Genomic DNA, 15010 nt, shown 5'->3' with positions numbered 1-15010 from the left:
TCCAAAGAGGGCTCAGGAAAGTAGGAGTCACAATGTGAAAAAAATGTTAGGTCTATTTCACTTCATCTTCCTACCTGCAGTTGCCTCTCCATGCATGCGCAAGGATCTTTAACTTGAAAATTTATAGTGATGGTTCTAGAGAGAAAGGAAAGGGCTGGAGCTCAGTATGCAGAGACCCTGGGTTCAATACCTGGTACCACAGGTTTCCTGATCTCCACTGAGGTGCTCGCGGTGGCCCCAGCGCTGGTTTGAGTTTTACCAATCTGAATACTTCTGGGAGTGGGCCTGGGGCTCACTGGGCACTGCTTGTGAGGGACTTCTTCACTCCCACCCATTAAAAAAAATATATTGAAATGGATCTAAGACTTCTTTAATAAGCACAAAATTTTTAAATGGTAAGAAAGCACTTTGGGGGTCATTTTTTTTCAGCTACTTTTAAATTGATCTTTAATTGTGGTAAACTTTCATATTACATAATTTAGTATCTTAGCTATTTTAAGTGCAGAGGTCAGTGTTCTTAAGAATGTTCAGTGTTGTGTAACCACCATCATCTTCCACCTCCAGAAAGCATTTTGTCACTCTCTGATTCCTATTGTGTGGGACACAGATCTTGAGAGTGGTGTTGACAGGAACGCTTTCTTCGTCCCTGGCCTCAAGGGAAAGCACTATCAGAGCTGACCCCTCTGCTCCTTCAGAATGGGCCTAGACCAGGCTGTGAGCAAATCACAATCTCTGCAAACTTCATGTTCTGCTCCATAAAACGAGATCCATAGGCTTGACAATCTCCAAACTCCTTCAGGGCTTGGCGTATGCCTGTGTGGCTGAATGACCAGATGGATACACACACTTTGGGATTGGGGTTTAGTAGGCTGCAGAGACAAACCAAGACTCCTCTTCTGGGTTTATCAGGAGCCAAGAGATTTTTACATAAGTAGGTTGGGGGGGGGGCTGTCCAGAAACAAACTCTGTCAGGATCACAAACACCTGGACCAAAGAGGAGACACCAGGCAGTGTGCCAGGGCGCATGGCAGCTCCGTGAGTGAGGGCGGATTGTCACAACCCCTGCTCATTCAAAGGCTGCAGAAGAGAGTTCGCCAGACGCACTGAGACTCTGGCCTGAACTTCGTATGCTTTGATGTGGAGAGAGATTCCTGAAGCCATAGGAGGAGGGGGTGGGGAAGGAGAAGATGGGGAAAGGGAGGATGAGGAAGGAGAGAATGGAGGAGGGGATGGCCAAGGCACCCATTCTGGAGGGGCCCAGTTATGTCAGAGCACCCTGGTGCTGAGCCTGGGAGAGCATCTCAGAGTCTGCGTTTGGAATGCCTGAGATAGCAGGACGACTGAGCGGGAGGGAGAGCACCTGAAACAGCAGGGAGCGGCTGGCATGCTCCTGAAGGAGCTTTGTCAGGAGACAGCAGGAAGGTTGCATGCTAGAGTCAGAGGGCCAGTGAGATCCTTGGCCCCCACCCCAGGCCCCAGACATTTTGGATTCCACTGAGCTTCTTGTGGGAGATAAGGAGTTAGTTGTGAGTAGTAATTCAAGTGCTATCAGAGAATCTGTCAGGTACTGTTGCAGGCACTGAAAGGACACCAGAGAATGAGTCCCAGGGAATCCCTGTCCTACTTGCAGCACCGTGGATGGAGCTAGAGAATGTCATGCTGAGTGAGTCCATCAGAAGGAAAGAGCGAGGAGCTGGAGTGATAGCACAGCAGGTAGGGCGTTCGCCTTGCACACGGCAGACCCGGGTTCGATTTCCAGCATCCAATATGGTCCCCCGAGCACCGACAGGAGTAATTCCTGAGTGCAGAGCCAGGAGTACCCCTGTGCAATGTCAGGTGTGACCCAAAAAGAAAAAAAAAGCCCTTTTCTGGGGCTGGAGCAATAGTACAGCATTTTCCTTGCAAGCGGCGGACCCGGGTTCGATTTCCAGCATCCCATATGGTCCTCTGAGCACCGACAGGGGTGATTCCTGAGTGCAGAGCCAGAAGTAACTCTTGTGCATTGCCAGGTGTGACCCAAAAAGCAAAAAAAAAAAAAAAAAGAAGAAGAAGGAAAGAGCGAGACCCAGAATGATCTCTCTCCTGTGTGGGACTGAAGGATAAACACAAATGAGGGCAAGGGCAACACAGCAGGAGAACTGATCCACACAACTGAGCTGGGGCTGGGGGCTTGAAAGGGAGGGGTGCTGCTTACTTGGGAGAGAGGCTGATACACTGGTGATGGTTGTGGTAGAATTATGTGCATAGAAGCCATTGTCAATTGTATTGTAAACCACAGAATCAATTTGAAAAACTTTTTTTTTTTTAAGAATCACTGTTCAGGGCCAGAGCAATAGCACAGCAGGTAGGATGCTTGCCTTGAATGCGGCCAACCCAGGCTCAATCCCAAGCATTCCTATATGGTCCACCGCTTCTATAAGCACCACCAGAAGTGGTTCCTGAGCCCAGAGCCAGGAGTAACCCCTGAGGATTGCTGGGTGTAGCACAAAAATAAAAAAATAAAAATAGTTCCTGCTCTGAAGTCAGAGAGATAATACAGGTAATACAGGGGTAGAGCACTTTCCTTGCATGTGGCTGGTTCCAGTTGTATCCCCAGCACCCCAAATGGTTCCCTGAACCCTTCGGGAGTGATCCCTGAGTGCAGAGCTGGGAGTAAGCCTGAGCACTGCAGGGGTTGGCCCAAAACAAACAAACTCAGAGCATCCCAGCCTTGCAGAGCTTTACGTTCTGTTTGGATCATCTTCCCAACCTCCCTTCAGTACTCTCCTTCTCCTTTGAGCACAGTTCTGAAGTGCTAAGAATGTGTGACGCTTTCATGATCTAAGTCTACTCCCCAGACACCCCTGTGGACCGGCATCTTACTCCATTGTCCAGACCAGGATCTGAGGCTCCTGGGAAGAGTTGGTGACTCAGCACACAGGAATGTTCTCGGACCGCTCTGGCCTACCTCCTAGACCACCTCGCCATGTGCCTCCCCACCATTCTCCCCAGTGACACAGGAGAAGGTTCACCTGATGGGCCTGGGCTCTCCCAGCTCTGCTTATGCTCCAGCAGAATCCAGAAGTAGGTCCTCCCGCCCCTGCTCTGAGCCTGAACCTGCCCTCGCAGACCCCCTCAGCCAGAGCAGACCATGGCAGGCTGGAGGGGCGTTACCGGGTGCTGGGCTGAGGGGCACTGAGGCCAGAGGGTCTCTCGTGGAGCATGGCAGCCTCCCAGAGCCTGCACAGCTCATTGCCCCACAGAAATGTCCACCAGCTGTGGACATTCTGGGGGGCTCTGAACTCTGAAGAGTGCCTGGACAAATGAGCTGCAGGGAGGGGACAATTTCTAGTCCCCTGATACCTACCTCTGAGGAAAACTTTTCCTTCAGAGTATAAATCACACCATAATGGTGACACTGGGCCAGGGTACATACCGAATATGAGCGAGACCCCCAAGTCTGCTCCCTACCCCAACATGGTCCCCAAGCACCATGAACTATGCGCTAGTGGCCCCCTGCACCACAGCTTGGCAGCTCTGCCTCTCGGGGAGTACCCAAAACATGGAGAAGAAGAAAAGAAGCAACAATTGGCACTCAGACACCAGGAGGGGGCAGGTTCCAGGCGCTCGGAGTGACGGTGTTGACATCTCCCAGTTTGGGGGTTAGAAGTTGTCTAGACCAATAGTTTGGATCAGGGGGGCTTTGGCACAGCCTCCCACAGAGGTTTCCACTTAGAAGGGGGCAGAGGCTGGGGCACAGTCCTGGGGTAACAGAGCGAACAAACACGGAAACCCAGGGGACGTCAGTCCTTATCTAGAACCCTTTAATGGGGAACATTAGTCAGCTGTGAAGGCCGAGATGGGGTGATAGGCATGCGGTGCTCTGGGCGGGGGAGGGGCAGCAGGCACCAAGAGGCCTTGGCCTGAACTCCACCTCCGCCCCACGTGTCCGAACCCTATAAACGCCCAAGGCCGGCCTCCCCAGAGACCCTGAGAGAGCCAGAGAGGGAGTGAGACAGCGCGTACCCCAGCTGGCCCCGAGACCCTGGGCCAGGTCCGAAGGCCCAGAGCATGTGGGAACTCCGGTCCATAGCCTTCTCCAGGGCCGTGCTCGCTGAGTTCCTGGCCACGCTCCTCTTCGTCTTCTTCGGCCTCGGCTCAGCACTCAACTGGCCGGAGCCTCCGGCTTCAGAGCTGCAGGTCGCCTTGGCCTTTGGCCTGGCCATCGGCACCATGGTACAGACTCTGGGCCACGTCAGCGGGGCCCACATCAACCCTGCTGTGACTGTGGCCTGCCTGGTGGGCTGTAACATCTCCTTCCTCCGGGCTGCCTTCTATGTGGCCGCCCAGGTGCTGGGGGGAGTGGCTGGGGCTGCTCTGCTCCATAGGATCACACCAGCAGATGTCCGAGGGGACCTGGCTATCAATACAGTGAGTAGGCAGAACCCTGTCCCTTCCACGGGGGCCAGCTCTGGGCGTGGGGTTGGGGGGAGGGGGAGTCCGTTGGACAGGAGGAGACAGGACAGAGGTGGGACCAGATCTGGGAGTGGGTCTGCATGAAGAGAGGGTGGGAAAATAGAGGCAGAAAGGGGGCCAGAGCAATAGTACAATAGGGAGGGCGCTGCCCTGCACACTGCTGATCTGTATTTGATCCCCGGAACTCCATATGGTCCTCTGAGTCCCGCCAGGAGTGACCCCTGAGTTCAGAGCCAGGAGTAAGCCCCGAGAGCTGTCAGGTGTACATTCCCAAGAGAAGGAAGGAAGGAAGGAAGGAAGGAAGGAAGGAAGGAAGGAAGGAAGGAAGGAAGGAAGGAAGGAAGGAAGGAAGGAAGGAAGGAAGGGAGGGAGGGAGGGAGGGAGGGAGGGAGGGAGGGAGGGAGGGAGGGAGGGAGGGAGGGAGGGAGGAAGGGAGGGAGGGAGGGAGGAAGGAAGGAAGGAAGGAAGGAAGGAAGGGAGGGAGGGAGGGAGGGAGGGAGGAGGGAAGGGAGGAGGGAAGGGAGGAGAAGAAAGAGGGGGAGAGAGAGAGAGACTGGAGGCAGGAACACAGCTGGCCCCAGAGAGTTCAGGTGGTTGTGGAAGTGTGGAAGCATGGACCAGGTCTGCTGGAACTTTTCACCCCGGGATGAGGAACAGAATCAAAGTTTCCTAAATTGATGCCTTGTCACAGTGGGGTCTGGGCTGAGACTCAGCAGATGACAAGGGTTCAGGACTTGAGCTCTGGATAGTCCTGGAGGCCAGTCCAAGGACCATCTAGAGACACATACCCAATGCTTGTCCAGCATCTGCTGTGTGGGGGCCGGTACTAATGGCCAGTATCCTACACAACAGCCACAAGAGAGGAATGGAAGGCGGGCAGCGAGAGCATACACCGGGTAGGGTGCTTGTCTTGAGCACTGCTGACCAGGGTTTAATCAGTACCTGGGAATGGACCCAGACCTTTTTTTTTTTTCTGTTTGTTTGATTTTTGCTTTGGGGTCACACCTGTTGGTGCTCAGGGTTTACCCCTGGATTTGCACTCAGGAATCACTCCTGGCAGTGCTTGGGGAACCGTATGGGATGCCAGAGATCGAACTCAGGTCAGCCACATGCATGGCAAGCACTGTTGTACTATCTCTCCAGCCCCATTTCCAGTTTGTGTCAAACACAAAATATTACCCCTTGGGAGAGGTAACATAGCTGGTAGGGCGTTTGCCTTGCACGCGGCCCACTAGGTTGATCGCTGGTATCTCATATGTTCCCCGAACCCAGCCAGGAATGAGTCCCGAGTGCAGAGCCAGGAGTAACCCCTGAGCACTATTGGGTGTGGGCCAAAAACAAAAAGAAAACAAGCAAACAAACCAAATAACTCCAACTCCCCTCCAACTCGAATCCCCCAGAATAGCCACCCCCAGCAGAACAGGGCTGGGCTTCTGCACTATAATTTCCAGTCTTCACATGGTTCTTCAGAATCTGTTGCATCATCCGCATTTTACAGAAGGACAGACAGAGACAAAATAAATCAGTTGTCACAGTGTGTCAGAGATGGCCAAAGTATATGCTTCAAAGATCTCTTCTCTGCCTTCCCCTGGAGGCTCTGACATTGAACTAGAGTCAGACCCTAGAGAGACTCATGGGTGCCAACCCAATGGGTAGGACGCAGGGTGGGGGCTCAGGGCCTGCAGAAGCGTGGGAGATGACAGCTGTCACACCTTCATCAGCTGCAGTGCCCTGCCCCAGAGGGCAAAGGCAAAATATGACAAAACCAGGGCTGGGCACAGCACAGTTTTGAAATCACCTCTGCTGGACTCGCAACTGTGGTGGCCCAAGGCAGGGTCTGCTGTGGCCATGGGCACCACCAGGGCGTGGAGGCATCTCATGACAGAGTTCTCCTGCCCCCACCCAACCTCCACAGGAAGTGCAGGGCCAAAGACCCAGAATTGGGGGCCTGGGCAATAGCACAGTAGGCAGGGTGTTTGCCTTGCCTGCAGCTGACTGGGTTGTCCCCAGCACCCTATAGCCCATCAGAAGGGAAGGAATTCTCAGGACCCGAGAGATGGTGCAGTCAGCTGGGCATATCCCTTGTACATGGCCAACCTGGGTTTAATCCCCAGAACCCATTCTAGTCCTTTGAGCACTGCCAAGCGTGATCCCTAAGCACAGAACCAGGAATAACTAACTCCTGAGCACCATGGGTGTGCCCCCACCAAAACAACAACAACAACAATCAAATTTGCAGAGTTGAGGTCTGAGACATAGTTGGGAACAGTTAAGGACAAGGGGAGGTGCAGAAGGTAGAGGAAAGAGCTGCTTGCTAGAGTCATCGGGCAGGGGGCCCTCTAGGATTTTTCTCAGGACTGTATTCCTAGGCCTGTGCTGGAGTCCTTTGCCCACAAAAAGAAACTCATAGGCCTGTCGTTACCCCAGTATCTTTTTTTCTTCTTCTGATTTTTGGGCCACACCTGGCAGTGTTCAGGGATCACTTTGACTCTGTGCTCAGAGATCACTCCTGTGGGACTCAGGGGATCCTCTTCAGTGTTAGGGACCAAACCCAAGTTGGCTACATGTAAAGCAAGTGCCCCGTCTGCTGTAGTGTTTCTCCAGCCCCTACGTCAGTATCACATCGTTGGGCTGGAGAAGGCCTCCTGTCAGCTGGCCAGCAGCTTCCCACTGTGGCTAGAACTCCTTCCCTTCTATTTTGTGGGTGTGGTGGGGATACTCTCAGCTGTGCTTGGGGCTTACTCCTGGCTTTGTGCTCAGGATCACACCTGGCAGTGCTCAGAAGACTCTTTGGGATTCTGAGGATTGAACCAAGGTTGGCCATGTACAAGACATGCGCCATGCCCGCTGCACCATCTCTCGGGCCCCAGGAACTCCTTTCCTTCTTGTTCTTCAGGAAACAGTCATGGGCCTCAGCACTATGGATGCATTCTCAGCCACAGAGTCCCATGGGTTATAGACATGTGTCCCCCTCTGTGTCCCTATGACCACAGGCAGTCTGGGGGCCCTCCCCAAGTCAAGACCATGGCCTGCACAGAGCGGTCAGTGACTTGGACTAGGGTGTCTGTGGAGCTCCTGTGTGCTGACTCCAAGCCTGAACCCTCTGAAGCCTCGATTGCATGTGGGTGGGAAAGGAGACCAGTGCCAGGAAGGTGCTCAGTGTCCCCTCCTGTCCCCAGGTGAACAACATCACCACAACTGGCCAGGCAGTGACCATGGAGCTGTTCGCCACCATGCAGCTGGTGCTCTGCATCTTAGCTTCGACTGACGGGCGCCGGACAGACAACGTGGGCACCCCTGCCCTCTCCATCGGGCTCTCCATCACCCTGGGCCACATCGTCTCGGTAGGTCCCTGCTGCTGGCTCCTGTCTTTCTGGAGGGACAGACACATAGAAGTTTCCCTAAAGAAACACATTTAGCAATCACAGTGGAGGCAGAAATACAGATCCCCCCAGCGAGTCTGACACCAAGCCCCCCGGAGAGACGCCCGGAACTGCTACAGGGGACAGATCCCCTGAGAGCAGTATCCCTGCAGCCTCGACTGAGTAGGAAGGAGTTGGGGAAATGGCACCCAGATTTCACTGCGGGGTGGGGGGGAATCTGTTCAGGCTGAGATCAGGCAGTGGAGAGAGCCAAGGCCTGCACCCCTGCCTGCCCTCACCTCCTCTCCATGACCCGCTTGCATTGCAGAGCCACTACACCAGCTGCTCCATGAACCCTGCCCGCTCACTGGCTCCCGCCATCATCACCGGCAAGTTTGACGACCACTGGGTAATAGTGGCAGAACCTGCCTTCCCCTCCCCCAGGTCCCAGCAGCTGTACCCCAAGCCTCCAGGGCAGTCCCCAGCCCCCGCAGTTCTAAAAGCCTAAGGTTCATTTCTACCTGGAGAGTGAGGAGAGAAACAGTTCTTGCTTCATTGTCTTTGGGGAAGGATCCATCAGGGTAAAGCTGCCTTCAGATGGTTGATAAACATAAACACTAATATTTTTATACTGGGTAACAAAAGTTTTCATTATCTCCCATTTCCGAGTGCTTAGCATGTGCCAGACCTTATTCTAAGAGCTGTGCAAGTATCGACTCATTTTTTTAAAATAATTTTTATTTAAGTAAAGAATCGTGATTTACAAAGTTATTGGTAGTTGAATTTTAGACATTTCAAAATCAATCCATTTAGTTTTTGCCCAACCCAAGAAAGTGAGTGTAAGAAGGACAGGCTGGTTGTGTGGCAGTGACAGTCCCCAGCAGGCTGAGAGCACCAGTCCCCGAACCCTAGGGTGCTTCTAAAGGCTGGGGGTGGGGGACGATGGGGAGGCTGGGGGCCACAGAAGTAGCTGAGAAGCTCGCCCCAAGCTATCGCTCAGCGTTTAACACCCTGAGGCGCTGCGGGCCGCCCCTAGCGGGAAGAGGGCAGCCTTGGGGCTCTCTGCCGCTCTGGCCCTGCACCGTCCTTTCTGCTTGTCCCCCAGGTTTTCTGGATCGGCCCCCTGGTCGGCGCCATCCTAGGCTCCCTGCTCTACAACTACGTCCTGTTTCCGCCCAACAAGAGCCGGGCCGAGCTGCTGGCGGTGCTGAAGGGGCTGGAGCCGGACACCGACTGGGAGGAGCGCGAGGTGCGGCGGCGCCAGTCGGTGGAACTGCACTCGCCGCAGAGCCCGCCGCGCGGGAGCAAGGCCTGAGCGCGCCGCCAGCTGCGAGCCGGGCCGGGCGCACGGCTGGCGGGGGCGCTGCGCTGGGCTGGCACAGCCCCTCCGGGACTGCGGCGCCTGCAGAGGACACGCAGGAGCTGGGGACAGACAGAGGAAGGCCCTGAGGAGACTGCACTTCCTGGGAGCTCGGGGAGCATGGAGTGGACATACCCCTCCCTATTGGGAAGTCTGAGGGTCTGGGCACGGGATGTCCGTTTTCACTAGTGCGCAAGGGACGTCACCCCTCTACCACACTGTCCCTGAGTGCCAGCGGCGCGGCTCCTGAGCGCGCAGTGGCACTGCCACTCACCACCCACTCAACCGCCCTGGACCCCTTCCTCCCCCTCTGCAATAAATCCACTTTTCTGCTGTGAATAAGTCCTTGCTGCCAGCCATCCTTGAGACCCAGGGGTGTTCGCCCTAAGAAGAGGGGTGAGCCTGGAGGCCACTTTGAGGGGCTGGAGGGAGTCCCAGGTTCCCACCCCTCCCTCCCCCTGCAAGATTCCCCAAAGCTCTGGGCCCGGCGGCTTGCCAGGACCTATACTGCTGGCGGCAGAGGTATTAGCTGTAGAGTAATCCCTCAGGAGTGGGGGGAAAAGGTCACTGGGGAGAAAAGGAGGGTTCCGACGCCAAGGACCCCCTTTTGCCCAGAGGCCCTCTCCAAAGGAGGTGGCTCCCAAGTGCGCCTGCGTATCTAAATGTGCATTCCGCTGCCCTTGCTTGCACACGACCCCCACGGAAGGGTGGGGGCTCCAACCCAGCGATTAGTCTCCAGCGGCAGAAGAAAACAAAAGCCCTTTGTAGGCCCCGCCTTTGTCTTGGGAGAGGGGGAGGTGTGCAATTAGACACCTCTTGAAAGGAGACACGGCGTTTCGCAAGTGCAAGTGAGCGCTGTGGCCCTGCACGCACCTCTAGCTGGCTGGGCTAGGCTGGGAGGCACACTGCCGAAGCGCCAGCCGCACCCCTCCCGGGCCCCACCCAGAGCCCCCTCCTCAGGCTGCTCCTCTCCTCACAAAGGACCTGTTCCGGCTCCCACTCCCAGCCGCAGCCCCTAGGGAATAGAGTAACTCCCCCCAGACCCCCCTCAGGGAAACCCAGAAACGGGTTTCTGCCTGTAGCCCAAACTTGCAGAACTCCAGACCAGGGCAATGGCTCTGCAATGCTATTAACTGGGATTAAGTGAGATGGTGCATGGGAAGAGGCTGTGTGAAGTGTAATTCCTCATGCCATCATCACGCATTACTAGGATCATTTCATTATTTCTTCTCCCTGGGGGGAAGGCAGAAGGAGCCCGAATCCAGCCTCCCTTAGATGGTAGCCAAGCAGAAGAGGGCCCCAGGAAGCCACCAACCTTGTCCCTTGCAGGAGAGGGGTTTGGGGCCGCCCCCTCCTTGGGGCTGCCCTCAGCCTCCTCACCTCTCCCAACCCTGGGCACACCCCAGCCGTTCTCTTCTTCCTCTCACCTCCCAGATCATTCATTCTCACCCTCCAGCTGCATAGCTGGCCTGGGCACCACACCCTGGGCACCTTCTTCCTGGCTGGCAAGGCTTTATCTGTGCTGTCCCGAGCAGCCGCCCACATCCCACCCCTATGCCCGCGCCAGTCTCCATCCTGGCCCCTCCATGTAGCCACAAGGCACCGTTCGCAGCTTTTCAGTTTCTCAGCTGGTCTTTTCCATCTTCCTGGGCTGCAGCTCTCTGGGGCAGCAGTAGTACCTGTGCTTACGCGCACGATGGGGATGATGTTCCCAGCCCCTCTCAGCTGGTGAGTGCCCCGCCGGCTTCACTACTGAGGGAGAGGCCCAGAGCCCAGAGCGGGCTTGCTCTGGATGTTCAAGGGCCAGACTGAATGGGTCTCGGCTACAACACCCCATCCCACTTCGCCCTATCAGATGCCTCTACGAGAACGCTGACCGTTTCTCCCCGTTATTCCACTGCTTGGACTGTATCTCACAGTCCCATCCCCACAGCCCTGGATAAGGTTGCTGAGGTGAGGTCAGAGGTTAAAGAAGGATTAAAAGGGATAGGGTGAGAAGGAGCTGGTACCTGCTAAAGTCTTGGGTTCCAGTCTCTGGACGGGGAGCCTAAGTGCACCTGTCCTATGCTCTGGAGACTTCCAACAGGTTAGGGAGACAATGGCCCTGGGCATGTATATTTTCCAAGCTCCCATACCATGGGGCTTATCTCCAATGCTGGGAGATAGGCAGAGCAAACACTGTTCTTCCCATTTTACAGATTAGGAAACTGAGGCTGAGAGACAGATCTAACATAAAGCAACTGTATATAATGGAGCCAAAGTTTGAACACTGGCCTTCTTCAAAGCCAGGTGATCTTGTCAGTCAGAAGTCAGAAGAATCTGTCTGCTGTGAGGTAGTTCTCGCAGAAACAGCTGGGCCTCATCCTCCCCAGCACCTCGGGCCATGGTGAGGGCCATGGAGGGGAAAATGTGGATATCTGTCAGCCTTGGAGGAGGGTGGCAGCAGACACACCCCAACCCAGTGGAGCTGAGCAGAATGGAGGCAGGTGAAGATGCCCTTCCCAGAGTCCCATATTATGCCAGATGATTTTGCACTGGCAGTTTGGCTTCAATGTTGTTTATATCTGGAAGCTGTGGTCCTGGAGATAGCTAGACTGCAAACCCCCCGGGGAAAGGGCTCCTTCCGGTTCTCAGGTGGCATCTCCTGTCTCCCATCATCTGTTCTGTGCAGTGTGTGCTCAGTGTAAATGCTAATAAGTGCTCCCCTGCTAGGGGGGACTGTTCTCCTGTAACTAAGCAGTGGCCAGCACAGTCCAAGGTGCAGGAAGACCCGGATCCACTCATCCTGGGCACCTGAGCTGCTTCCACAGGTGGGAGAGCAGGATTTCAACCTTGAGCTTACCAAGGAGGCTTGCGCTGGTGAATCCCACTGCCCTCTGCCCCAAGGGGCAGCTTGTGCTTTGTGACCCAGGTGACCTGTGGGGCCCCCAAGAATACCTGGCACTGGGAAATCACAAGAACCAACAGGTTCTTGAACAACAAAGCACCTCACCACTTAACACACCCAGCGGACCCCGCTTACCCACTCTCCCCTGCCCCCCACAGACCTCTCTCGAGGGCCCATGTTCCCACGCCCGTGCTCCTGCCATGCTCCAGCGGGAAGCCTGTGGGCGCCCCCTTCATGAGGGATCCACAGTCCAGTCACACACACCCCAGTGACGCCCATCAGCTCTGGGGAACCATCGCCTCTCCCTGTGTTCTGCCGCTGGGCTCAGGGCGCCGGGACCAGGCTGCTATGAGGACAGACTGGCTGGCCGGTGCTCACCTCTCAGGTGAAGCCTGCAGTCCTGCATCACCTCTGCCCGCTCCTCTCCCCTCGGCCAGCCTGGGCCACCTTTCAGATGGCCGCCCCTGCTCTCCATCCTCCTCCAGCCTTTGCTCAGAAGCCACGCCCTCAGTAAGACCTGTTGGGATGGGGCATTTACATAGTCCAAGAACACTGGGGCTTGGAAGATGGTTTGTGACTTTGCCAGTGGGAGACCACACAGGGTTTAATCCCTGGCACTACATGGTCCCCCAAAGGCCACCCGGAGTGACCCCCAAGTAGCCCTGAGCAGCAGAGGGTATGGCTCAGCAGCTTAGGAAGCTCCCAGAGCAAGAGTGAGACCCTGAGCCAGTCCCCGACAGGGCTCTGGAGAGAGGCACAGCACCTCCTGGCCCCAAGCACTTCCTGAGTCTCTAAGCCAACTTCTAGGCCCTTTCCCTTGGGGTCAGTCACAGGACAGCTGCCAGGTTCTCCAGGTGCTGCGGGCACCTGGATCTGGGATCCCTGGTGAGAGAAAGATAAAAATTTTAAAAATCTTACACACCTACCCCAGTATATCCAGTCCCCTTAACATGCTGCATATTCCCATAGCATGGACAGAGTCTGTTGTATCGGTGACTTACAAAAGCCCTTGTCTGTCTCCTTTCACTGCAATGATCAGCTCCACAAGGCAAGGCAAGGCTGCTCACTCCTGGCTTGACCCCGCAGTGCCTAGAACAGTAGATTACATGAGCAGAAACGCATGAACACTGGACCACATGAACAGTGGACCACATGAACAGTGGACCACATGAACAGTGGACCACATGAACAGTGAACCACATGAACAGTGGACTGTTCAATGACTGGTGGAATGAATGAATGAATGAATGAATGAATGAATGAATGAATGACTTTGCCCCAGCACTAGGGAGGTGCAGAGCATCACCAATGACCAGTAGCCTACCATTTCTACCCCCAGCCTCTACCCCAGAGAATTCAGGGGTCCTTGTATCAGTATGTACGACAGCTCCACTCTGAGAGATTCAAATTCATCCTGCCACAAATGAGAAGCCTCATGAGCTACTCCAGAAAGGTTCTGGGGCAGCATTCCTCTGGGAGTGCTGAGTGCCCCATGTCACTCAAGGCCCATGCGCCCAAACATGGTAGTACCCATAAATTCTTGCAGCAATCTAGGGACAGAGCAACCTTGATGGTTCCAGAGAGATGGAAGCACCTAGCATACAGAACCAACTGCCCTCTGAGTAGCCTGACGGGGCAGGGGTGTGAGGGTGAGGGGTGTCTCCTTCAGTCACCCTGGGCTCCTCTTGGTCCATCTGTCACTATGTGGCTCTGGGCAAGTGACCTGAGAAGCTGTTTTCCTCACAGTTCATTCAGAATTCTGTCACATGGTGGAGATTGGAGCCTTACTAGCTGCAAAAATTGAGGCTCAAAGTAGGCGCTTCCCCTGGTGGCCTGACTCTTCTGCCAAGCTCTTTCTGCTCCAAGAAGAGTGAGTTTGAGAATGAATTTGTGAGAGCATGTGGGGGGAGGAAGGCGGGGTGCGGGCTGTGGCTACACTGCAGTTGTCCCCCCCAAGGCCCCCTCCTGCTCCTCAGGGTCACCGCTCCCACAGGACCAGGCCCACCACAAGCCCTGAGCCATGCCCAGCTGCAGATCCTGGTTCAGCTGCCATGCTCCCTGAGGGCAGGGCCAGGACCCAGAGAAAGGACAGACCTCCTGCCTCCGGAGGAGAGCGCTGGGGGAGGGGCAGATCCAGCCGGAAATGAGCAGGAACAATAGTGGGGTTTTTTCGTGCTGTTTTCTTTGGCCTCTTGGCTGCCAAGGAGCCCGGAGACCCGGTTTCCTCCTGGCCCTCCCCTGAGCCTCTACCTGCAGGACGACAGAGGAAACACCTGTTATCTGCCTCTGCTACACCCCACCGGCCTGGGCCTGGGAGTCCCAGGGGGCTCTTTCCTGTCCTGGCAGCCTGAGGAAGTTTTGCCGAGTCAGCCTAAGTCTCCGCTGAGTGCTTCCTGAGTGCAGCTTGCTGGGGTTGGGGATGGGGACAGATGCTGCTTCCCTGGGGTCGTGCAGGGATCTCTGTCCCCTCCATGCTCTTAAGGGGAAGCCTCCTCCCTCACTGCACCCCTCCACACACCAGGGCCTCTTTCCAACAGGGTTATTAAGACATGGCGTCAGGAGGGTGGAAGAGCTCCTGGGAGCTCAGAGGGAAGGATGAAGACAGGAGGGGGCTGGGAATTGGGAGGAAACATGGTCCAGTTCAGCGGGGAAGAGGATCTGACTTTTGGGGAATTGAAAGAGACCACACATGGGATTAGAGAGATAGTGCAGGGGTTAAGGTGCTTGTCTTGCACACAAATAGCCCAGGTACAATCCCTGGGACCACATATGGTCCCCTGAGTTCTGCCAGGAGTGATCCCTGAGCACAGAGCAAGAGTAAGCCCTGCACACAGCTGGGTGTGGAAAGAAAGTTGAAAAAAAGAAATAAAGAGAGGGAGGGAGGAAGGGAGGGGGAGGAAAGAGGAAGAAAAGGAAAGAGAAAGAAAGAAAGAAAGAAAGAAAGAA

The 15010-nt window shown here is 55.2% G+C and overlaps 1 protein-coding gene across 1 annotated transcript; it reads left to right on the top strand.

Moving 5' to 3' along the window:
- The first annotated feature begins 4050 nt into the window (after positions 1-4050).
- On the top strand, positions 4051-9132 carry AQP2 (aquaporin 2). The gene is made up of 4 exons (XM_004601450.2): positions 4051-4410; positions 7635-7799; positions 8146-8226; positions 8923-9132. The coding sequence occupies exons 1-4, from the start codon at positions 4051-4053 to the stop codon at positions 9130-9132; spliced, it is 816 nt and encodes a 271-aa protein (XP_004601507.1).
- Positions 9133-15010: the final 5878 nt, after the last annotated feature.

Source organism: Sorex araneus, chromosome 2 (assembly GCF_027595985.1).
Source record: "Sorex araneus isolate mSorAra2 chromosome 2, mSorAra2.pri, whole genome shotgun sequence".
Taxonomy (NCBI): domain Eukaryota; kingdom Metazoa; phylum Chordata; class Mammalia; order Eulipotyphla; family Soricidae; genus Sorex; species Sorex araneus.
The sequence above is the reverse complement of the archived record's forward strand: the minus strand, read 5'-3'. Positions and strand labels throughout refer to the sequence as shown.

Coding starts and splice junctions, on each gene's coding strand:
- AQP2 (XM_004601450.2), top strand. CDS start 4,051: ATGTGGGAACTCCGGTCCATAGCCTTCTCCAGGGCCGTGCTCGCTGAG. Junction 4,411..7,634: donor GGGACCTGGCTATCAATACA/GTGAGTAGGCAG, acceptor TCCTGTCCCCAG/GTGAACAACATCACCACAAC. Junction 7,800..8,145: donor CCCTGGGCCACATCGTCTCG/GTAGGTCCCTGC, acceptor CTTGCATTGCAG/AGCCACTACACCAGCTGCTC.